The sequence below is a fragment of the Pomacea canaliculata genome, linkage group LG3 (genome assembly GCF_003073045.1).
Source record: "Pomacea canaliculata isolate SZHN2017 linkage group LG3, ASM307304v1, whole genome shotgun sequence".
Taxonomy (NCBI): domain Eukaryota; kingdom Metazoa; phylum Mollusca; class Gastropoda; order Architaenioglossa; family Ampullariidae; genus Pomacea; species Pomacea canaliculata.
Window position 1 is genome coordinate 38,244,742 of NC_037592.1, and position 24,268 is coordinate 38,269,009.

Below are 24,268 nucleotides of genomic sequence, written 5' to 3' on the forward strand. Positions count from 1 at the left end.
AATTCCTTTAAAACTTTATTTAGAGCAGAGTGTTAGCTGAGCAAATGAAATGTGTTATACAATCGATCATTGACAAAAAAGTAGAGCCCAGAATTAATATTACAGCTGTATTAAAAATGCTTAAAAGGATGGTTTAGAAAACTACAATAAATGCAGTCACACATATATGTCACAGACATTGAAAAATAAACAGATGCTATATAAAATCAATTCACATAACCATGGTTAACAGTGCTTATAAAATTTAAAAAGAAGCATGATGTTGTTTAACATGTGAAGTTTCACATCAACTTAATTTTTAGGGACTGGACTACCACATACAAAAGAGTTTGAGTTTATACAGGTTAGAGTAAAAGAAATGTTTGTGCGCAATATGAAGACACATGCAACATGTCCTGGCAACATCAGTTGGTTGCACCAGGAGTTGATAGCATAAGTGCATCCTACACATAAAATTGTTCTCTCACTGGTCTAATTGTAAAGGTTGTGTAAAAAGCACACACCACTGCTCAGAAATCCTCTTGATTTTGAGTGAGGTGTTGTTTAAGAAGCTGAAAATTGTACAACTCAACACTAAAAATGCTCTAGGAGAAACAATAGCTCAAGATGAATAATTGAGATTGTTGTCTGTTATCATTGAGGAAATGTTAAACAGTTTGGTTGAATGTTTCAATCTAACACATAATATGAATCTAATGCACAAAGTTCTTGGAGCATACAATGCATAAACCAAAATTTTAACAACTTGCTTTTAAACTCCAGCTGCATTGTTGAATACTGCATATTTAGACAATTAGAAAATGATGATTTACATGACATCAATGATTGGTGTACACTGAGAACAACAATTAATCACTTGACATTAACTCACGAGGAACATTTATCTTGAATATAATAAATGTTCTCGGTTCTTAATGAAATGAAAGCAAATTTTCAGCATTCCAAAAAAGTAACAAAGTAACATTCTAGTTATATAACAATCTTCTGAACAAATTACTCTGATATTTTCTGAAGATTATGAAACATAATACAAAGTAACCATGAACATTCAACAGTGGTGTAATATTTGAAATTATCTGAACACCTGAAAACTTTTTAAAACCTGTGAGCAATTTATGTGTGAGAAAGAAAGACTGGCAGAAGAAAAAGGTTCATTAAAATAACAGTAATTGTGGAGTGTTTAGCCAGGCCATTTGAAATGTTTTTTTTGAGAGCTTCATATCAGCTTTATAATAAGCACAATCACTATTATTTGAAAAGAAACGATTAAACATGCTGAAGGGATACTGATGCCAATAGCTACTTCATAAATATTATTTCGTATCTCTGTAAACACTTCCAGTATTTCTGTAACTGTTTCACCGATTTGATGAAATGGGAGAAATACCAGAAAAGATAACTGGTATAAAAGATATGACTTTTTCTGGTCATGAAAGTTACATTGGGTTTGTTACAAATCATTTGCACCACTCAACATAGAACTTTTTTTTTAAACCATGATTTCTTTAGCGAAACATTTAATTTCATGATAACTTTGAGCCATGCAAGTGTTGTTTTTGGATGAACAATTTTACAGGAATGTATTCTAGCAATAACAATTTTGGATAAAGGTAAATGAAATCCTGTAGAAAATGGACTTTGTTGTGTGTTGGTCGTATAAAACAGATTTGATAAAAACTAATGAAAATTATGCATTTCTGCAAGTTTTAGGTACATTTTCCAGTGCGCTACCTTCAAACAGGTTTTGAATGGTGCAGCCTGCTTCATGTTGGACAGTTTTAAATGCATGTCTAGTGACAGATAAAAGTAAAGAAAGTGGGTTTGGTAAGAAAATGTGGATCTTAATACAACACATTACACATGACTCCATTAGCAAAATCCATCAAGCTGCTGAAAGTTTGAGAACCTATGAGGTCCCTTGTTTTCATAAGCTATATTTTGCTGTGAATGTCAGATTTAATTATGTGTCTACTTTTTGAGAGCACCAGGATGAGAACATATTTATATGTCCTAAAAAAAATTGCCTGGATGCATTAAAAAATCAGTAGTAAACAGTTTCCATTTGTTCTTGACCTTATCCCACTTGACATGAACCAGTTCACATCAAGGAAGAGCTCAGTTCAAATTACTATCAGAACTAGTTGATATAGAAGCAAGAAAAATGATTGGATAGATTACAACTAATGGTATTGAGTTGTAAGGGCTTTCGGTCATTGTGATGTTTTATATGCTGTTGAGGAAGTTGTGGGTTTTAGCACACTAACAATCAGAATTACACAGTAAATAGGCTTCAGTATGTTTATGTATGTTCTGGTCTATAAAGCAGTGGTTTTTTAATGTTACAGATCAGCACAATGAACACAGTATATACTAACAATCCACAAGCTTTTGGATTTTTTCACCTGACAAGATCACTCTTCCGCTCTTGTACAAATGTTTTGTGACTCTTGATACATGAGGTTATAGGTTGCCCAAGAAGGGAAAGTGACTTTATAAAACACATAGTGCAGACAAGACATTCCAACTTCCTATCAAGTAAGACTTTATTTCAGCAAATTAGCGATTTTTGCATCGATCCCAGTGACCTTGTTAGAAATGCCTGTGTGTGACGACTATGCACTATTTAAACTTCTTTCATGCATTACTTAAACACTCACATTTTCATAATTTTAGGAATTTGGCAAGGAAATTGCATGAAGATTAGCTTCCAATCATAAACATGAACTGCAGAATTCATTATAGAGGCAATATCTTCACAGTGCTTCTTTCACATTATTGGAATAATTAAGGCCTGACTTTATTTTTCAGTTTTAATATTGTATAATATATATATGTTCAAACAAGCTAATGCTATCCATGCTGAATTCTGCTTTAAAACATTAGCTGAGATGAATTTGAAAAAAAAAAAAACCAGAATGCCAAGTTTTAGGTCACCGTCCAAGGAATCTTGTCTAAAATTTCTCAAAAGAATGCAGCATATTCTATGGCTGGTTAAGCAAAGTGCTATAAAGACAGTTTTAGGACAATGCACACATTTCAGAAAGCTAACTTTTAACAACGTCTCACAGAGCAGAGACCATTTTGTTTGTGCAAAGCAGTTCTTATTGTATGATCACTCACTTCTTATAAAGCTGAAGAAGCTGACTTGTTCATAGCTCACTTCCACTCTCTCTAAACTTCTTAAAATTGTGCAGGGATACAAATACATGCAATGAAAAAAAAAATTGTTAAAGAATATTTGTTTAAAAACCAAAAGTTTAAAATTCATTATGAAACAACATCGCATGGGACATCTCACACATTGATGAAATAACTTCCTTTCAGGTCAGCAGTTGTGACTGAAATAGGTTTTTAGAAATACACCAGAGTGAATGTTGTTCTCCATGATGTTATGTTGTCCATTAGATGAAAGTCCTAAAAAAAAAGTATGCACTTGTACAATCTAAGAGATTTTCATGTTATTTGGTGTCAGAGTTATAAGGGGCACACGCTGGGAATCATGCTGCCAGTGTTAGATGATGGAAGTCAGAAAATTTAAAGAAAAATTCTAAATTTTGGGATTACATTGCTTCAACATAAGGCATGAGAATGTATTATTCTTTGTACATAACTGGATAAGGGCAGCGTTTCATTGGTAAAATCACATCAATAAATAACTTTACAGACAGTACATGACTACTTTTTTTAACACAGTGAAAAAATAAATGACTATTTTTACATACCCAAAATGCTGCATATTTTGTAATTAAATGCAGAGTGAATAGGATCTGGTAAAAGTCAAGAAAGTCTATTTTAGTAACTGACGAAATGTAAAACAACACACTGTCATATGAACAATACTGTTAACATAGTGCTAATTGCGTATACAGGGAGAAATATTTCTCCTGTAGACATGCTGCTGTCTTGTGACCCAATGTCAGGTATCATCAGTACTATCGCTTTGTAGATTTTTTTTTTTTTTTTTTTTTTTTTTGATACAGACTTGACATTTTCCAAGAAAGTAAAGAGCATAATTTGCTCTTAATCTGTTCCACGCAGGACCAAACTCAGACTTTGAAAAAACAAGTGACTGTAACAACACTCAACATGTACACCAGATTCTGAGTACAAGAAGTTGGCTGTTAATGCTTTGCACTCCTGCACCTAAAAAAAGTGCAGCAAAAGATGCCCTTTAGTAGAAATGTAACATGGATTCTAAATTGATGGACTACAACATGAATTGATGTCACTGCAAAACTAAATAGATGAAATAAAATAATGATTCCCCCCTTCCCCCACTTACAAATAAGCAAAAATACATGCATTTGTCCTATCATCAAAACATAACCAGGAAACTCAAGTTGAGATAGAATGGCAAACATGATATATTTGATTTCTTGAAAAGAATTTAACATTTTATATTGGCCAAATATTTTTTAAATGCATAAAAATTAGTCACATTCTGTGGAATCAACAATATTCTGCTCACTCCAACTGGGACAACAATCTGATGGTAACAGCTGAAAAGTACCACTACAAGCATTGCACAGCCACAGAGAAGAACTGGACATTAAAACGTACACAATCATCAGGGTTTTGAACCTGATTGGATGAGCATGTCGACCTTTAATCCTTTTTCTTTCTAACCTTCCCTAGGGCAGTGTGAATGACAGATAATATTTTTTTTCTGGACCACAAAACTATCATAGGAAAAAAATGATGTCTGCTAAAATAAATTAATTGTAGAGAGTAAAATGCCCAGTTTCCACGATTGCATGTTCTTTTCTGTCGTTTACGTCTTTACCTTTCTAGTAGTTCAAGAACATTTGTGGCGTAAAAATGTATTACAAGCACTTTTATCATTTCTATTTTGATGCTATTGTGTGAATATTTAGAATAGTTTACTGGAACTGCTGGTGGAAGCTCCCTTGTTAAATTTCTGCATGTAGACCAGCACCTACCAGACTGCTAGCATTGAAAGTAATTGATTTTTTTTTTCTCCTGTGTCCCCAACCCACACCGAGTAATGAAGAACAAGACCATGATGACATGAGAGACCCTAAACAGGTCTCAGATTAAACACAACGGATTCTTTGTTAGGTCTAAATGTTCATTTTCACTGCCCTTGGAATCCTTAAAATATTTTACTGTTTTATGTACAAAATATCAGATAAACATCTCCACTGTGCATCCTATGTCCTTCAAAATGTTCTGAAAAGCTGCCTTTCATCCTGGTCCACACTGCAACATACAGCGACCGGCCAAGCTGGGATTACACTCCTCCCAGCCACTGAAATATTTCATTTTCTGTGATTTTGCCCATCGTTTGCTTGATAAGATTATTAGCATCGAAGACCACAGGTTTTTACCATGCTTCAGGCAGTATGTGGTTACTGTAGTTATTAACTCCAGGTAAAAAGAGACTTCTGCTGTAGCAGCAGGGAATATTGATTACCAAGTCACCCTTAGGATCAGGAAAACAATCCTGCCAGCCTTTTTCATGGTGATGAACATGATTCACTCAGATTACAATCAGTTCAGCTTCTGGAGTTATCCTTATTTTCAGGCAAAGTGCCATAAAACTGTCATCACCAAGAGACCCTTCTACATGTTGGTGTCCAGGACTGAGTGCTTAGAGTTCCTTATCTCCTCCCCTTCGTAAGCATTGAGTGTGGCAAAGCGGTTGTCACGAAGATGTGTGATGTTTGCACTGACACAGATCAGGAAGTGTATCTGCAAGTATCCAACATGGCATAATACAGCTGTCATGACACTAGCATCTCCAAGTATCCAGCATGGCATTATACATCTTGTAGAACTGTATATAAATTTGTAACCAGACTGATCCGCTTTATGGAACACTACCTGTAGTTTGTTCTTGCAAATACTGGACAGAGTACTATTCAACTATTATTTTTTACTTAATATATTCAGCTAACTTTCCAGTAACTGATCATAGGAGAACTTTCAACTGGATTACCCTTTCACTTATTGGACACATTATCAATGTCACGGAGGAAGGCTTGAAAATATCACATCAATTATTCAGTCACTAATAGTTAATATGCACTGCTCTTTCCCAGCATAGTTTTAGACAGAGTAATTCTTCTTCCAGACAGAAAATGTACACTGCCATTTTTACTTATTCAATCCCTCTTGACAAGCTTTTAAAGTTTAGATTTTTTGAGACTTCTTGTAGAAGTGTTACAGACACTGCTTACAAGAAGTTATTGGTAAATCTCAATGGATCCTATCATGATTTTTAGTTCCTAATTGCCTAATAAGGCCAGTTTTCATGAATTAACCATAATGGCCAAGAAAGTTATGAAGAGTTAGTCACATCATCCTTACCATGCTAATGACAATGATGACTGAAGATAGGAGACCAACGCTATAGCAGATAAGCACGTCCTTGGCCTGCAGTATACCATGGCAAAAATATTTCAAGTTAAGGGTGTAGATGGCCAACAACTATTTACCTTAACATATCTTTTAAGAAGTCATATGTTTTATCATGCTTGCATGTATGACTAATATAGGGAGTTAATCAGTATCCTTCCTGACTTCAATCAAGTGCTATCACCAGTAAGCTGTGTCATATGGGCAAAACATCCCTGAACACGCAGACTCCATGGCTATACTCTACAGCACTTCCAGTGGTGTGCAGTCTGGAGTGACAAAGTTTGCTTTGTGCAGCAATTATAATACTCCATGAAGATCCACTTTCTAATTCGGTGCATGTCTACAGCACCTTAAGATATTTCTAGACTGTGCATAGAACCATAGGCCTTTTAATTACCTTTGTGTGTTCAGGATACATGGTGGGTAAGAGAGATCGAGAAGAGATAAGGGGGAAGAGCTTATAGACACAAACATAAAATTTTGAAATATACCAACTTACATGGTTTTTGAAAATATCCAGTTCACCAGAGGCACTGCATACTTTCTCTCGCTCTGGAAATCCTGCAAAAAGAACAAATGTAGCAAGTATGAAGAAAAGCTCAAAATATACATGCTATCAGTTAAAAAACTGGTAAAACTATTGACAGAATTCTCTGATGTTGCTGCATAGTCACTATTTCTTGGCAGCAATGAAGAGGTCCACTGGTTTTAGACTTCTTGTATCATGATTTTTAATGTAGGGTTTTACAACCATCCACCGTACTCCTCATTTCCAAATGCTGACAGAACTAAAATAAACATTATGGAAAAAATATGGATTTAATTTTTAGCAGTGAGAGATAACACTCAGTGGATTAAATATTTGAAAACCATACTCACCAAAGTTACTGGGGTTGAAGCAGCCATCTTCCAAAGGCATGGCTGTGACGATGTACATGAGGACTAGGAGGACGACTGGTGTGCTCAACAGTGTGCACGCCAACATCCAGCACAGGCTCAGCACATACATGAACCCCAGCAGCTAGCACAGAGAAACAAACCTTGATAACTGTGTACATGCAATGAACAACAACAAAAACTGTCATCAGATGCATTGTTCTAAATAAAATGACTAATAGGTGAAGAGTCAAGGTTAGGTAATACATTCTAGCCATAAGAGGTGAGTCAAGTAAACAAAGGTGCAGGGATGTGTTATTACTCATTAAGGGAAACGAAATGCTATAGGTGTTAGAGTCTGAGATAGGTGCTTAATTACAACAACTGGTATAGCAGAAGAAAAACTAGAATTTCAACGAAACATTCTATCACCGTTTTCCGTCTGCCAAGAATTATTCATGTATTGTATTTCGATCTGCTTGGTGTGCTTGTATTGTTTCATCAAGATTAATGGAGACAAACTTTACTAAAGTTTTTGATTCATACTCACAAACATATTTAACCCTCGCCCACATCGGTTCTTGGAGGTAGAGTTAAATACCCGTCGGCTTGTGGGGTCCGTCGATAGGTGACCAGCCACCATGAAACATGTGCCGAGGACGAACATGGACACCACAATGCCGGTCACTGTGTACTCTATGAACCACAACCTGGGGATTCCACATACAAAACCAGAAGCTGAAAAAACCTGACATCAGTTAAAAGCTGTGCTTAACCGGACAATTAAATGTGGAAAAACGTTTGACCAAAGTTTTGAGCAATTTTATAGGTCGGTTATTTTGTACTATTGTACTTTGCGGTATACCTGATGCTATGCTTACACTAGACCCTGTCCAGCCTGCCGCTGTTGGCGGTGCGATCCTGATGAGTTCAGTCGCAGAGCTGCTAGCTTTGGAAAGGGTGGTTCCTGCGTATTTAAAACTGTTTACCTCTTCAATCTATAACCAATTCATGTAGATATCCGTTGCCAATTATCATGACTTTACTCTTGTCGGTACTGGTCTCCATTCCATATGCGATATCTGTCAGTCTGTTGGCAATGTCTTGTAGTTCTGAGTGCCTGCTATCAGATCCAAATGCAGGTTACAAGTTACGGATGGAAATGAAAGTATGATGGTGATGTTGAACAACACAGGTGATAGTGGTTGCCTTTAACAAACGCCTACTGTTATGTGAAGAATAGTTCCCATGTGGTTATCCAGCAGGACCACGCTGAATGAGCTATTATACAGCGTTTTGATGACTTGGACACCTTCTTCCATACTGAATTTTCACATAGTATACCATAACCTGTCGTGACAGATTCGATCTGTCAAAAGCCTTTTTAAAATGTATGAAGTTTTAATAGAGGTCCTACTGTTGCTGAAGATATTCATCTATTAGGATGGGATGGGATGTGGCGGTTGAAGAGCTGCTCAACTGTGCTCCTACCCGGTCTGAAGGGAGCCTGTTCAGTACCTCGCTAGCAGTACCTCAGCTATGGTGCTGATGCAGTTCTGTATTACTTTCAGCATGACTGCTTAGGTGGCTGATAAGGCTTATTGTTCTGTAATTCTAGCACTGTTTGCTGTTTCAATTTGTTGGAAGGGGTATGACTAGTAACTGTTCATTCTTTGGGTCACAAGGCTTTTTAAAGATTGCTACTTAGTTTTTTCAAGTGGTTTACCTGATGTTTAGCTATCATGAACACCATTAAACATAAACAAAGGATAACATAAATGATATGCGTGTGCCCTAGAATTTTCTCGGTGTGGGTGTGTACGGTTTCAGAAGAGTAATTAGAGCATTACTATCAAGCGCTTTCTGTGTTAACAGGAAACAGAAAAACACCATCAACGTCAGTCACTCATTCAATTCAATCCTCCTCCTAAAAAGAAGCATGTACATCACAGACACACACACACAGAGAGGATGAATTCAAAGCTCACGAACTTTGTCTATCTCAATCATTAAATAATTAAGCAGCAGTCGGGACAAATTGTTAGATCATCAAGAACATCATAAAGCAAGCAGGACTTCCCTGTTAAATGTGTTATCAATTAAGCTGAAAAAGTGTTTTCCACTTTTCGAGATGAGCTTTGTTTTTAATTGCTTCTGACTAAGCATGGCTAGATGAAGCACGTTTTCCAGAATCAGAAAAGGAAGCAGCCACTGAACATTTCGTAAGTGACGTCAAGTCGTAAATCATTGTAAATGACGGCATTCCGCCCTCGGTCAGCCCTCGTCAGGGCCCTTATCGCTGCTGTTCACTTTCGTGATTATATGACAGTGGATCTGTAAAAACGGTGATTGGGTTCTTTGTGATAAATGGTTAGCTCTTAACTGAAAATATATGAACACACAAGCTTTATGATCTCCACCATTTTCGTGAGCTTGAAAATGTACACTGCGGTACAGTGCAGCAAAGTGATGTTCGTTGTGAACTGAAATATGCTACAGGTACTTTAAAAACACAGTTTCATTCGTCTGCAAGCAACAAGCAAGGAAATTCTTTATGCAATGAAAGACTGGCTTACACACGAAAAACGTCTTTATGATTGGCTGAGACTCGGATGGTGGGAGGAAAAAAAGCTGGAAGAAGGAAAAAGTTACGGACTGATGTGTGATAATGGTCGTTTACAGTCAAAAAATATATATATTTTTTTTCTCTTAAAATTGGAGACAACAAGGACCATCCCAGGATTTCAATACTTACAGTTTGTCGTTTCTCAGAAGGTCACGTGCCTTTTGCGTGCCGACCACCAGTCCGCCGGCAAGGCCACCAAGCCCCAGAGGAGGATGATCCAGGCCACCAGGGAGCCGCACGGTACATACGACAGACATCGCAGAATCCGGTCGCAGCAGTTGTCGCTACGAACTGAAAGACATCGAGCAGACTTACAATCAAACACTCAGTAGGCCTTTAGCAAAGAACAAAGACCCTCTGTCTCCCCATCACTCTCTATTTCACATCATCCCATCTTTCCGTCTCTCTCCCTCCGCACGAGCGTGTGTGCGAGTGTGTGTGTGTCCTTTGCACATATTCTCAGCATGCGATATATAACCATAATGCAACCATAACAGCAAATACTGGTTAGATTCCCAGGCTATTACACCGATGAATGGCGCCTAGTGTTCATAAGCACATACGTGTTTTCACCAGTTTATTGTGTTTGCGTTTGTGAAGAAGATAACTGGGTAATTCCTGGGTTACACGTTGAGAAACGAAACCAAAAAGCGGGAAAAAATGAAAATGATCGTCTTCACCTCGTGGCTAGCGAAAGAAATCATAGCGAGTTATGAGGAAAGCAAAATTATCAACAACTGTTTATCTATTTGTAGATACCACTAGTCTAAAAAGTAATTGAACAGCAGAAATAACCAGCTTGATAAAACGACAGCTCGATCCATCGTGAACTCAAGTACAAGTTTAAAGTAAAATTGTCCTCATGTGAACTGTGACATGCACATTAAGGGAGACTACATCTGTGTTGGTTGGTTTGGCACGATGAGGGAGGAGAGGAGGAAAAAGCAGGAGTACCCGGGAAAAAAAAAAACCCCGACAACCAGCCTGCGAACAGGTGTCACGTACAGCTAGACAGTGTCCCGAGACGAGATCTGAACTCAGGACCTCAGCAAGAAACCTCTATCCCTCCCTTCTTATTCCCGATACAGACTTCCACAACAACAGAAAATATTACTTATCCAATGCTAAAAGAATGATGTCGGCAACATCAAAAACAGCGCACCCCGCAGGTCATGTACGGTTCACTCCGACCCAGACCAAAGAACCAGGTGTTAAGGACCAAGGAAAACAAATAAGCCTGAAGAACTTTCTGGTGCGAAGTTTCCAGGCCTGAAGTCTCTATCGGTTCTTACCGTTGCCAAACCGTCTTCTCTGTAAGCCCGTCTCAGCAGCTCTTTGTTGTCTGAGAAAAGCCACAACACTCGCAATCTCATGCACCGGCAGGTCTCTGATTCAAGACCCAGTCTGAGTTTAATCACATTTTCTTGGTCTTGAAATGGATCCAGAATTTGTTCAGGATAAACTCCTTGCCCGAAATGTTGTAAACAAATACACTCTGTTCTTCTCTAGCGATTAGATATGCGTTTCGCTTCAAAAAAAAAAAAAAAAAAAAAAAAAAACCAACCCAAACAAACCCCCCTTTATATGACATCGCGCAGTAAAAATAACACTTCTAGCAAACCCTACCTTTCATCACTATAATAATAACAAAATGGCTACCCTTCCCCCCAAAAATCCCTTTCCTGCCCCTTCTGACCGAAAAGACGACGAAGAATAAAGAGACGCCGACGAAAGAGCCTCACAATGTTTACACTAACCTCCATGTCTATGATGTTTACACTAACCTCCATGCCTATGATGTTTACACTAACCTTCACAACAAGCCGATGTAGAAGACGATAATTTTTTAAAGACGATTTGACGTTACAGTTATGTCAATAGAGAAGACAATAACAAGAGGAGCTCTTCAAAAAACAAACAAACAACAATAACAGCAACAGCAGCAAAAGAACAGTCACTCATTACTAGCGATATACGAGAGTATGAGATCAAAATTGGCAAATAATAGCTTTTTAATGTCTTTATCAATAAGTCTGTAAGCGCAAACAACAGATCTTTAATGTTCGAGGAAAATATTTATCAATGATATTTTTGAAACATTATGAATGCATTGAAAGGCAAAAAACAAGCGAGGCCCAAATTGGCAGCTGCTGTTCCCTGACATTGTCGACTCCTTGCAACACGAACCAGGCTCATCCATATGCAAGTGCTCTTTTTTGTTTAGCTTCAGCCTTTTAACTGCAAAGGAGAGGATCGAGAACTGCACGAGAGCTTAACAACCCCCCGGCGATGAGAGGAGAAAACACGCTCCGAGGACTAGGGGTCAGTGCCAGGGTGGGTGAGTGGCAGGGTGCGGACGATGAAATCAAAAGACGGAGAAAGCAAAAGTGACGTGTCAGATTGGTCGGAAGGTTCTGGACAAGAAAGGTGCAGACAGGGGAAGGAGAGGAGTAAAACGAGAGCACGCCGTCAGTCTAGAATTCTTTATCGTAAAGAGCTGCTGAAAGTTTTTGGAACTCCATGTCTATAATAAATAGGAACCCACACACAACCCGATAACTGTTGAAGAGGTTTTAAGTGTTTTGCTCTGATAACATTCGTGTACTTCTTGGGTAGTATGCGCGCGCGAGTGTATAAGTGTTGAAGGTCTAGAGTTGAAAAGATGTAAAATGGATGTGTGTGTGTTTGCTCACGTGCGTAGGTGCATCTCTTTTCTCTTTTTTTTTGTTTGGTTTTTTTTTCTCTTTTCATTTGGAAGAGCTTCTGTTTTGGCGTTAATAGGTAAATAAAAAGTTTTCCTGATAATACTCACAAACAGCTTAAAAGATCACACATTACGACAGTTATGTTCATTACAGAAGACGATGGCGGTTCTGGTGAAAAAGTAGAGAAACACAGCACATTGAATGCGATAACAAGAATAACGACCCACTAGTGCCAATACATATCTCACAGCAGATTCCTATATTAGCAGAAAAGCATGGCATCTCTGTGCATGGAATATATTTTATTGCACTATCCCACTGATCGACGCAGGCAGCTCGGCTAATGCGACTCCGCTCGCCTCGTAATCCTCCGACTGAAATGTCTGCCCGAGAAAAAAAAAATCCTCCTGAAGTAATATCTCCCATTTGCCTCGTTAAGTGTAGATGTTTTGGGGTGGCTTGGCAAAGTACATGCACCACCCAAGCAAATCGAAGACAGCCATCACGTTCACATCTACATAGGCCAGTTCATGTGAACACGTGACGTCACATGGTCACAGAACTAACCAATAGCAACGTGACAACGGTCAGAAAGCCGATGTCAAAGGGGAAGGGGGAGAGATCCTAGTGCAGACACCCGAATGTTAATGATGTATAGTAATATGGTCACATGACAGCTATCTTGTAGTAAAAGTTCTCCTGGCCAAGCACTTAAGCAGATTGGTTTGTCTCAAACAGTGGCCAAGCCTTTTATTTAAAAACACACCACACCCACACACCCACACATCGCGGACAGAGTACAACACTGTTGTTGAAATAGCCAGGTTCAGTGGCAAATCCCTCGTTAAAAAAGCAAAGATAAAACAAATCATTAAATCAGTTTTTCTAGTGAGCCCATTTCCAGGGAAATCTGATGGTTAATGTCGAAACATTAGGCAGCAATGATTGCTCAGATTACAACCACAGTCAACATCAAACGCATTCCTCCGCAAACATGGCTGTTCAAAGGACAACATGATAATAACTGAAAAATCTACTTGCCCATATGAATAAAAAAAGGGGAGTGGGGTGAAAAGACCTCACAGCCTGGATGCTGCATGATGTGAAAACACTCCACCCTGCAACTAAAAGTTTCGTCTCCTTTGTAAGTTTCGTGGATTGCCAGCCGCAGGATCTGAAATATCATGGACTGCGATGCTCTCCACTGCTTCCTCCTAATATTTAACCTAATAATTAAATGCCACATCCAACTTTTACAGATGAAGGGGTTTAGTTTATTACAGAATAATAACAACTCCCTATTTTGAGCGTAGCAATGTTCTACTCACGAGGTGCACCATTTCAAATATCACAATGGTCACTTATGTTTAGAAGAAAGAGCACTGGTATCTGAATCCCACTACAGCAGGTTTGTTACCTGCATATCGTATCGTACCTACCATTGTTATCGAGCCTGATATTGAACGGATACCTGATCTGTCAGAGGGTAAGGAATGAAAGGCAAAAAAGAAGTGAAACACATTAAAAAATGTGGTGTCCAACACCATTAGCGAAGACCAAATAACAAATTATTGTTATTATTTGCCTCATGTTACACTCACTATCATTTGCCAGTTTCTGTATCGTCCAGGCAAGATGGCGTATGCGGATAGTTTCAACGTCCACAAACGAAATACACCGTCGCCTCCTCCTCCCTCTTCCCACTAGCCAATCTTAGATTCAAAGTTTGGGTCTCCATGACTCAGTTCCCAACAACCCACTTCATTGATTTGTGTAACCACTGGTCACGCCTGCTATTTTTAACTGACAACGCAGGCCAGCGGTCCAGAAGCGCACGCCGACTGCAAGAGAATATGTCGCTGTCTGCTGCAGAGAAAACCCTCAACCGTCATCCACCCATAATTTTCATTGCACAACATCAGTCTTGTAACTGGGGCTGACTATATCAAAAAGCAAGTATCTTCCCCTTTATTATGTCAAACGTGGAAACGCAATGTCGGAAGTAAACAAGCGGGGGCGGGCGTGACGAGGCCGGCATTCACCTCGGCTTTTCAGTGATGCAATTCACGTAGACCTATTAGGTGCACGGTGGTGATACCTGCCCCAGACCTGACCGATCTCATAACTTTCTCCTAGGTCATTTTGACACGACCACAAGTTGGCGGTCTGGCGTTCTATGTAACACAACACCCTCGCCAACAATTCAGCCCACGTCACAAGCCGCTCGGTCAGACAGCAAACCAAACGCAGTGCGCAGCAGGAACATACGTTGAGATTATGTCAATCCTTGGAGCCCCTGAAAAACAACTGGCAACTCCCTATAGCCTTGGCTAGGGGTTGTTATTTTGCATCGTGTTAGTGTTTAGGTTGGCAACACACACAGGGAGGGATTCTCCAAGCTTTGAACACACTTCGTTTTGGGCTTAAATTCTGCGACGGGGCGTAAAGGTAAAGGTCGTCTCCGTGCCTTCTCAGGTTGTTGGGGATGTTAGAGATGTTAGGGACCTTACTTCCGTCGGGATCAGCTGTTACATGAGGGCGGTGCCCATCTCTCCCTCGCTGCCTTACCTTCCCCATCCAACCCAGGGGGCGTGGCGGAATACCAGTCCCTAAGCATACAAAGAAACAAGCTCAAGAAATTCCAAACAGAATCATCTTGAGGACCACGGGTGTATAGGAATTTGTTTTACATGACCAACATCCATTTTTCTCTCTCTTTCTATGCACAGATTTCTATTTTTCTATACTTTTTTCGAGATATATATATCTCTTCTTTATATACAATAAGGAAAGGCCACGAAAAGCATATCGAAAAAGCATGCACGTACTATTCCCATATTTCAAGTATTTATTAAAAAAAGTGTTGAAAGTGAGGCTAAAGGAACAAAGAGAGGGGATGGACTAGTCAAATCATTTCTGCATAAAATATTCATAAAAAATGAGTGAAGGAATGTATACATTCGTACAGACTGGCAGAAAAGTCGACAGTCGATGCCTACCAACCGAAAGCAACCGTAGTTTTCTCTCCCACCATCTCTTCTTTGTCTTGATTTCTTCGGTTCGTCTTTCACCTGCTGCTCACTTAAACTGTGACTCGCTAACGTACCTCAGTGTCAAAGGTTAAGCGACTTCTAAAAAGAAAAAAGAAATAGAACATATGGCAGAAATAGAGAGACAGGAACCTTGTCTGTGCTGAGGAGAGAGAGCAGCTATCGACCAGCAAGCACGTGCATGTGCGGAGGTTGCTCGTGCGTGGAGATGGCGACGGTGTGGCGTACAGCTCGGCGCAGTTTGCTGTAGTTAACGGCTTGATGACCGTTCTTAACTGCCAGCCAGCGAGTTCCAAAGTTCACGCGCTTTCTGCGCGGTCACGAGGTGCGTGGCAAGCTATGGCCAAGCCTTCTATGAACAGGAAACACACAAGATTCACGCAGTGCGGGGTTAATAATCACAATTATCGTCATCCAGGCTGACGAGGTTGGTTGTCTGTCTTTTATACCAAGACAGCAAACGAGTGGAAATAACAGAGAGATGAGCGCTTCTCCCTACGCCACCCGGCCGCCACGATGATTGACAGCTGCAGGTGGCTGATGTAAGCTTTCAACTGGCATCTTCCTGGCTTGATCATAACCTGTCTTAGAGAAGTGTTTTGACCTCCTTTACCATGCATTAAAAAAGCCCTCATTCGACCTGTAACAACATCTTGTGGGTGGAAAGGAGGTCTGCACGCTCATCTAAGTGAGGAAGACGTCGAACTGTGTTGGTTTATTTTAAACCGGCTCAACTGCCAACAATTATTATTGAACACTTTTATTATTATTTAATATTATTCAGCTTCAGCAACGAAATAAGCGGAACCTAACCGACATCCACTCTGACGTCACACAGCAACAGAGAACAATTCAGTCAATCCGAGACTAGGACGAGTGCCGAAGTAACGGATGCATTATGTCTAACATCTTTCTCACACCCTCGCTTCTAATTAGTTTCAAGGTGACAGTTCTCGTCAAAACACACACCTGGCGTTCGCCAATTACACCTTTCCGTGTCGGTAGTGGCAACCAGGTCGCACTCATTAATCAGCATAATTATAGTTGCTAAGTGCCCTCCACCCTTCTGCTACATCCTCATATTCGAAGTCTAGCCACCAGCCAACTGTTTAAGGGAGAGGGAAGTGTATGAGCAACATGCCTATTCTGTAAAAAGCCGTAAATAAAATAACCTTAATCGTAATGGCAACGAAGAGTAAAAAGTGAACGACAAAAAATATGGAGGGAATGACACATATTGGAACTCGCAAGTTCCTCCCCTTCTCTCACACACACATCGGTGAAGAATGTGAAGTGTGGGAGAGCATCTTGGTCAAAGCCACATTTATATCTTTGGTGTCTGAGATAGTTTTAAGATGCTTTGATGTGGGTAGGTCAAGAAACAACTTGGTGCACGTGCAGATGACGACGCTGATTTCGACAAGACAGATCACGTGATACCGGAATAAAAAAACGTGACAGCTTGAGTTTGAGCAACGTGTATTGTCATCTAGGGAAACACAATAACTGGTCACACTCGAAATGTAGTCTGAGGGCTAACACATGAAAGTATTTTGTCTGTTTGCATGCGCGCGTGCGTGTGTGCAGGAAGGGATCACGATTCGATAACTCTTGCAAAATAAAGAGTTAATGCCAAGTAATTCTTCGCAATCCTTGCAAGATGTAGTCTGCTTTGAAAAAAAAATCTAGATTATTGCTAACTTCGTGCTTGCACTCACATCTTATGCTGATGTGGCCAGCACTTCAAGTTCAGTTATCTCCCTTTATAGTTATAGCTGCTGTTAGCTAACTGTTCTCGTTTATAACAGCCTCGGCGCTTCAGACGAGATCATGTTGACCAATAACATAACGACTCAAGCAGTTAAAGGGCTGGCTGCAACTACGGTTAATGGCTGGAACGGCTGCCATTGTGCTGCAGATACTCACAATGGAGAGGAAAGAGAGGAGTGGTGAAAATGGCTCTGCCAGACTGAAAGGTGCCTGCGAGATGCGGGAGGGGGAAGGTGTGCTGAGGGATACAAACAGAGAGATAAGGGGTTGTGAGGGGCAGACATAGCGGCCGGCCAGCAATCGTCACACATGTATTTCACGTGAAACATGAACAGCCTACTGTTCCCACTCACTCTGCAAGTCAGGGAGGATAACAGAAAAAAGCAGACTCCTGCCTATCGACCGGAAGTGGAGCATTAAAATGCACAACCGCCTGCAGCACACAGCGCGAGACGCCGTTCTGCGCATGGCGAGGCTTGCGCGGGATCAGCCTGGCCGCACGTCCTAGTTCTGTAATGAGGTCTGGGTCCGAGGCGAGCCCTCTCGTCAACTCAGCCACAGACTCGGGCTTCTGAAGACAGTGTAATTGCGCTCTCCGCCGCATCCAGTTAATCGAGTTCTTTGCCTGTCATCCACCCCCTACCCTTTCCACCCAAAGGACGCGTTTCACCTCTGTGACCCCATGTATGCTGTCTTGTACCCTCGTCGGCACATGCGCAGTACGGACAAGAGCGAGTGTCGTTAACATCGCTAGCCTCACCTCTACATATATGACTGTTGTTTCTTGATGGAGTTTTTTTTTTTTTTTGTTTTGTTTTGTTGGAGAGGATTAGTCGCAGTTCCGCATAATCTCCAAACAAAAGCTTGCGTGAATTGAATACACCTGTGTTTGTCGGTTATCTGTGGTGTCAGGTGCCGGAACACATCGCAGTGTTGTCGTTACTTTGATTTAGTTGTTGTTTTTTTTTAAACCGAAAGAAAACTTCCATCCAAGTGTTTTTTGCTGTTTTAATAACAATCATTCCCAAATCTGTCGAGCCTGTGCAGGCGGGTAAAGATAAATCCATTCCCAGAAGGCCATTCCATTTGTCTGCTGCTCGGTGACTTGCCAGAAGGTCACGATCAGAGCTAATAGTTCCATTTTAAAACTCTCAGGCCTTGAACTGCACACCAGGATCGATGAGCGGGTGTGTGTACCGCCATGCCAAGCAGCCTGAGACTTCAGGATTGCAACCCCTTCCTCCGACATCCTCGTTGGTGAACGGTTAACTGGCTTGGTGCCAGGACTAGTTTGAAACTTGCTGATTTCAATGGCGATTTCAATGCAGGGGAAAAATACGATTTAGGTGTTATGTACATCCATAAATAAAAGGACATGGTATATGAATACGACACGAGTAATTAAAAGATTATAAACAAACACAAAACTCAAATATTATTGGAAGCAAGTGAACTCCTTGTGAAGGCAACTTTCAGCTTTCAGCGAGCAGACACGTCATCATTTCGTGGAAGACGAAGTACAAGCTGTTAAAACCACCAGCAGAGAAAGCTGCCAACCCGTTTGTTCTTTGGCAATAACTGCAGCAAAAGGAACATTCGAGGGACGAAAGAAGAGAAACAGATTGCTGCTCAGCATCGCCTGGATTAACAGACAATGAATCATCCTCGCCCGGTACATAGAACAAGAAAGTTTAACATCACACCATGACAGTCAAGTTGTCCAGAAACATGACATACAGCAACAAGACAAGGGGCCAGCAAGATAGGGATGCTTCAAAAGAAATGGATATAAACTCTCTCTCTCTCACACACACACAGACACACACACAGAAGTTGTAGATACTGGTAAGAATCTACCGTCGATCTAGTGCCAGGTCTCTAGGGAATGGGGTCCACCTTTCAATGGCTGCTTTGTCTTCATAAAATTATTAACACACTCCTGCACATGCCCGTCTGTTGCGCGTAAACTAGTTTTTTTTTCCAATTATAGGTTTATTTTACAATTTCCTACTGTCTCAGAATGGGAAGTGGGGTCTCTCTTCCTCTCCATATTTCAGTGAGGTTTACAAACACAGAATCCGCAGCTGAGGGACACTCATGCGATACAAAGCCTGCAAGTTGCTGGCCAGAAATAGAATATAACTCATGCGATACGAATCTTGCTATCTCTCGTAGGTAACGATTACCGAAAATTCGTGGAAACGACCTGATACGGAAAGGTCAGATACAATAACATCATTCCTGTTTTGTGGTTATGTATTGCTCTTTAAGAAATGCCACGCATCCTAACAGTCATCAAGTTTTCATAAAGCGACTGGGGCTTCACGAGGGCTTATTGATGTCTGGTATCACATGAAAACAATGCGCCGTACACTGTCGCTCCTGCGCACTTTCACCGATGCCCTTTGACACAACGTCTGGACGGGGATCGAAGATCAAGAGTTCAGAGTAAACAACTCCGGGGGAAGGGGATGGAGGGAGAGGCAAAGTCATACACAGAAAGGAATACTGACCGGACTCCAGAGTCCATTTGTCAGTCCCGGACATAAAGCACTCGTTATGGGATAACACAATCAAGTAAACTTACTTTGGCTGCCATCTTGTCTATCTACTTAACCCGCTCCTTCTACCTCTTTTCTTGCTCCAGGTACCTCAGCACACACACACACACGAACGCACGCACGCACGCACAGAAGAATGGTGGGACTAGAGGTAGGATGACCCACTGTTGCTATCGTACCGAGCAACATTAACCCTTTATTGCCGAGGTGTCTGATTGGCATGATGTTGTAGCTCACACAGCACACACTCAGCCAAGCAAGCTGCGCGGAATTAGCTTCATTCAAAGATTAGGGGTGGAGTGGTTACAGCCGAATGCCAAGAAACTGACTGGCAGTCTCCGTCAAGAGTTTGTATTCCCCACAGACATACCCATAATCAGGCTAATAACAGGTGTCCGTGTTTTGTAACACAAAGAGCTTGGTCTTGTGACTTCCACAAACACAATACCACATTTTCTGAAGGTTTTTTAATTAAAGAGAAGAAGGCACAATGCACAGCAGTCAAGCATTTCCCACTGAAGAAATCTGAGAGACGGGTGGCACGACAGCTCAGGTCTGACAAGCACGTGACTTGTGGTAACATACTGTCATTTCCTCTTAACATGACCACGACAGTTGTGCGGCCATGTCTCATGCTAAATTCTGATAACAATGACACCTCTACAATTCTTAATTCCTACGATTTTATCACCGCTTGATGGATTCTGGTGAAAGTGAAAATAAACGCCCCATAGCGAACTAACCGTTGGCTTGACTCCTCCGATCGTTTAGGACAATTTGTTTCATTATTTTTATTATTATGTCTTTTAAAGCGCCACAAGCCTGTCCATAGGACCGAGATATGGCGCTGTATTTCACTGTATTATTAAATTAATACCGTCTCGATATAAATAGATGGTTATTTTTTCTGCAATAGTTTAGCGTATGAAAGGTTCCACAGTGAACTGTACGTGGAAAGCATAGACCAACCCCCTACTTCCGCCATGATTATCTTGCTGATAAGTACGACCCCTGCTCCTGCAGGACGGGTTGTCTCATCACCTCAATTCACCGACCTTCTGATTTAATGAAGATCAGTTAATCTGTAACCAGCTAGTTACATTACCTCCCCTGACCCCTGGATAAGATTTTTGCTGTTTGGACGAGGGCACTAGGGGACTAAATTAACTCTCAAGAAAACTCGCACACGCGCGCGCGCACACACACACAGACAGACAGACCAGGCGTCTTGGGGCCGTGTGCAGTGGAGCTGTCGGAATTCTAGGTCGTATTAAGGTAAAATCTTGTAAAATATTAACAGTTCCACCCACCTGTAGCAGCCCCAAATTGGAGTTGGTTTTGCTATTTCTTATCGTGCACTCAAGCAATTGCACGAGAATAGACGATGAATGAAACAGATTGCAGATTCAGTTATACAAAGAGGAAAGAAATAGGAACATCGAAAAGAAAGTAAAACGTGGAATGAAACAAGAGAGAGAGAAAGAAACAAATGAAAGACAACAAACAAAGAAAACAAATCAGCAGTTAAAGACAAGCTATACTATGCCCAACTCAATGTATAAAATATTGAAATCTTTCAACGCTCGCCATTATTTGACCCCAAACGGACATTTGTTCTAAATGCAAGCCACCTCCACTAATTCACTCACATAGAAAGGAACACCAGTCGAGAGGCGAGAGTTACCTTCCGTGTCCTCTTTTACGACGATTTTCTCCTCCTGCGCATCGTTGTCGGGCTTCTCATCCTCTTCGTCTCCATCCAGCAGGTCATCCGATTCCACAGTGGCCACGGGGGGCACGGGGGGCGGCGGGGGAGGAGGAATGGAGTTGCTGGAGTCCGCGTGCTTTAGTTCTAGTCCGCCCTCTATGCGAACACTGGCATCCTCGTGATGATCCATGTCCAAGAATTAAACCTTCAAATCCCGTACAATGTAGAGTTGTTTCCCCTCCAGAAGACCGGTAATGAAGTTTGTTACAACTTTGTCTCACAAATCGCTATCAATCTTAGAAACACCGCATGTAAATGGTCAAGACAGTCGTCCCACACCTGATGCCATCCAGCGTTGTGTCTTGGTGCCAGGAGGTCTTGTGTTTCAAACACGACGCACTTGTTGACAAACAACAAGATCTGCGCACTTAATCCTCCGATTAACGGCTCTCTATGTAGCACAGACTACGATGGGAACGAGAAGCTCGTCTTCGTGTTGTGCTGTTCACGGGAGAAGCCAGCGATCAATGACAGCAGCAACGACCAGCTTGTCCGTAAAGAGACGAGGGAAGGAGTCCTCTCCGGCTTTATCCCTTGCTGAAGGTGTTCCTAGTGCATGAGGTCACAACACGTCCAGCTAGCAGTAGTTTGTGTACAGCTAGCAGTGTGTATAATTCTTGTGGGACTGTCTATACTCCTTTTGATACTGTCTACAAACCTCTCCCTGTCTACTCACCCTCTGTGGACTGTCGCCGGCGTCAATGATGACAGCTACAGATTATCCTCATTGATCAGCCAATGATTTCAATCGCAAGCTGCCTCAGGCCTTCTTGACTTCTCAGCTTGCTATTGTTGGTGGCGGTGATGTTTGAGATTTCTATGCGACAACAACAAGTGATGATACAACAGTCCGTGTGACCTCCCTGCAGGTGTTAATTTTCTAGATACTTTCAACTTTTCTCGCGAGAGTAGTGTTTCTAGTCGTGTGCACTAGTTCTTTCCCACGAATGTAAATACCAACAAAACTTCTGTTTCAAACTTTCCTTGCCGGCGAAGAACGGGAGGGACCAGTGCTTTCTGTCCTAAAGACAGGTGTAGGAATCTGGAACTAGTGTAGGCAGCAAGAAACCTGTAATCAGCGCCCGCAGTTACCTTTCTAGTGAGCACCTGTAATATAACCGACACAATGACATCCGCGAACACCACTTGCTGCAAGAAGCATAAAGGCTGTCAATCTTACCTTCGTTCACTGGTTACAAACGACAGTTATTTCTCCTCGGCTGTAATTACAGGTGTCATCGAACGATTTCTGAGCCGCCACAGCCGACTGCGAACTCTACTGTCACATCAAAGAAGAGAATCCACGAAAGAGTGAAATTCTTGGAAAGCGCACATCAACCCACTACTGAGCAGGATGAACGACCAACCACACTCTGATGATGCAGTCATCAAGTTCGTCTTATATCACCACAAACTGTTGAAGTTTCAAGAGAACTCACTTGAAAACCGTTTCCACACAAAGCCCACTCGTTGCGTCAACAACGCACTTGAGCTGTGTGAATGTCGAAAGCTCGACAGGTCCCAGTCGCTACAAGCCCCTCGCTTCCTATTTTCGAATCGAATTTATAAGCAAGCACAAAAAGTAGAGCGACAGCAGTAGTTCATGCTCCCCGCTCGTGCATGGCCCGTTCACGTCCAGTTGAGCACACAGCAGCTTCAGGACCAACGCCTTGTCACAACACACGGTCACTGCTAGTCAACGGTTCTCATCAGTCTTGCCCTCGTCATGGTCAGTTCCCACGAAAGCACATCAGCTCCTATTTGGAAGGTACCCTGAACCGAAATCCACAAAGGTAGTCCAATGATCTCGTCAGCGTCAAACACCTTCGGCAGCTTTTTACTATTGGCGAAGATGCAAACAGTAAACGAGGCGCGCGGGCAGAAAAAGTCACGTGACTTCAGAAAGCGTATATAAATACAAATGCACGCGCACATACGTTTCTTGCAAGCGCTCTTACGTGTTCTTTGAACGAGGGCGAGGCGCTTTTGGTTAAAAGACAGAACGACGGAAGTGGTCTTCACTGGAGCGCGGTGACGCTCTTCTAGCCGTTGAGAGATGCTGGGAAATGGGGTCATCAAGAAGAGGAGTAGTTCCTCCTTCCCCCTTCCCCCCGTGCGTTATTACTGGCAGCAGGGGAGTAGTGGGGGATTCCGCTCGGCACCTTCCTCATCGCCGACGCGAAGCGACTGTAAACAATCTGCCCTCCTTCCCACCACCTCCCAGCGCTCCCCACGCCCTCGGCTGCTGCTTGCTGCTGCTGCTGCGTGCTGCCCCCGTCAAGGCCAAGAGGGGGACTATTCTCGTATTTCCAAGAGGGCTTCTCTTGCCACGCGCGCGCACGCGCTGCACGGGCAAAGCTCGAGTTCCTAGAGGCTAGCTCGTCGGGTTTCTGTCGACACAACAACGGCGTTGACGCCACGGTAGCTCACTGCTGGTGTACGAACGACAACTCCGCACAGTGTCACCACCAGCTCGTCACGAGGGTCGGGCACAGCGCCGCAAATGAAAATCTGCGGTTAGCGAGGGAAAT

General features: G+C 41.7%; 1 protein-coding gene across 6 annotated transcripts in view; it reads right to left on the bottom strand.

Moving 5' to 3' along the window:
• LOC112559055 overlaps positions 1–24,268 on the bottom strand; it is a 59,980-nt gene continuing 35,712 nt past the window's right edge. For 5 of the 6 annotated variants that reach the window (XM_025229928.1, XM_025229930.1, XM_025229929.1 and 2 more), the window contains 6 exons: positions 10,013–10,174; positions 7,808–7,967; positions 7,261–7,402; positions 6,881–6,942; positions 6,331–6,396; positions 1–5,712 (listed from right to left, as the gene is read on the bottom strand). In XM_025229928.1, the coding sequence (XP_025085713.1) occupies positions 5,584–5,712; positions 6,331–6,396; positions 6,881–6,942; positions 7,261–7,402; positions 7,808–7,967; positions 10,013–10,140 (687 nt within the window). In that variant the 5' untranslated portion in view covers positions 10,141–10,174 and the 3' untranslated portion in view covers positions 1–5,583. Of the gene's footprint in view, positions 5,713–6,330; positions 6,397–6,880; positions 6,943–7,260; positions 7,403–7,807; positions 7,968–10,012; positions 10,175–21,653; positions 24,140–24,268 lie in introns of those variants that run through there. The other variant, XM_025229926.1, reaches the window with a different exon arrangement.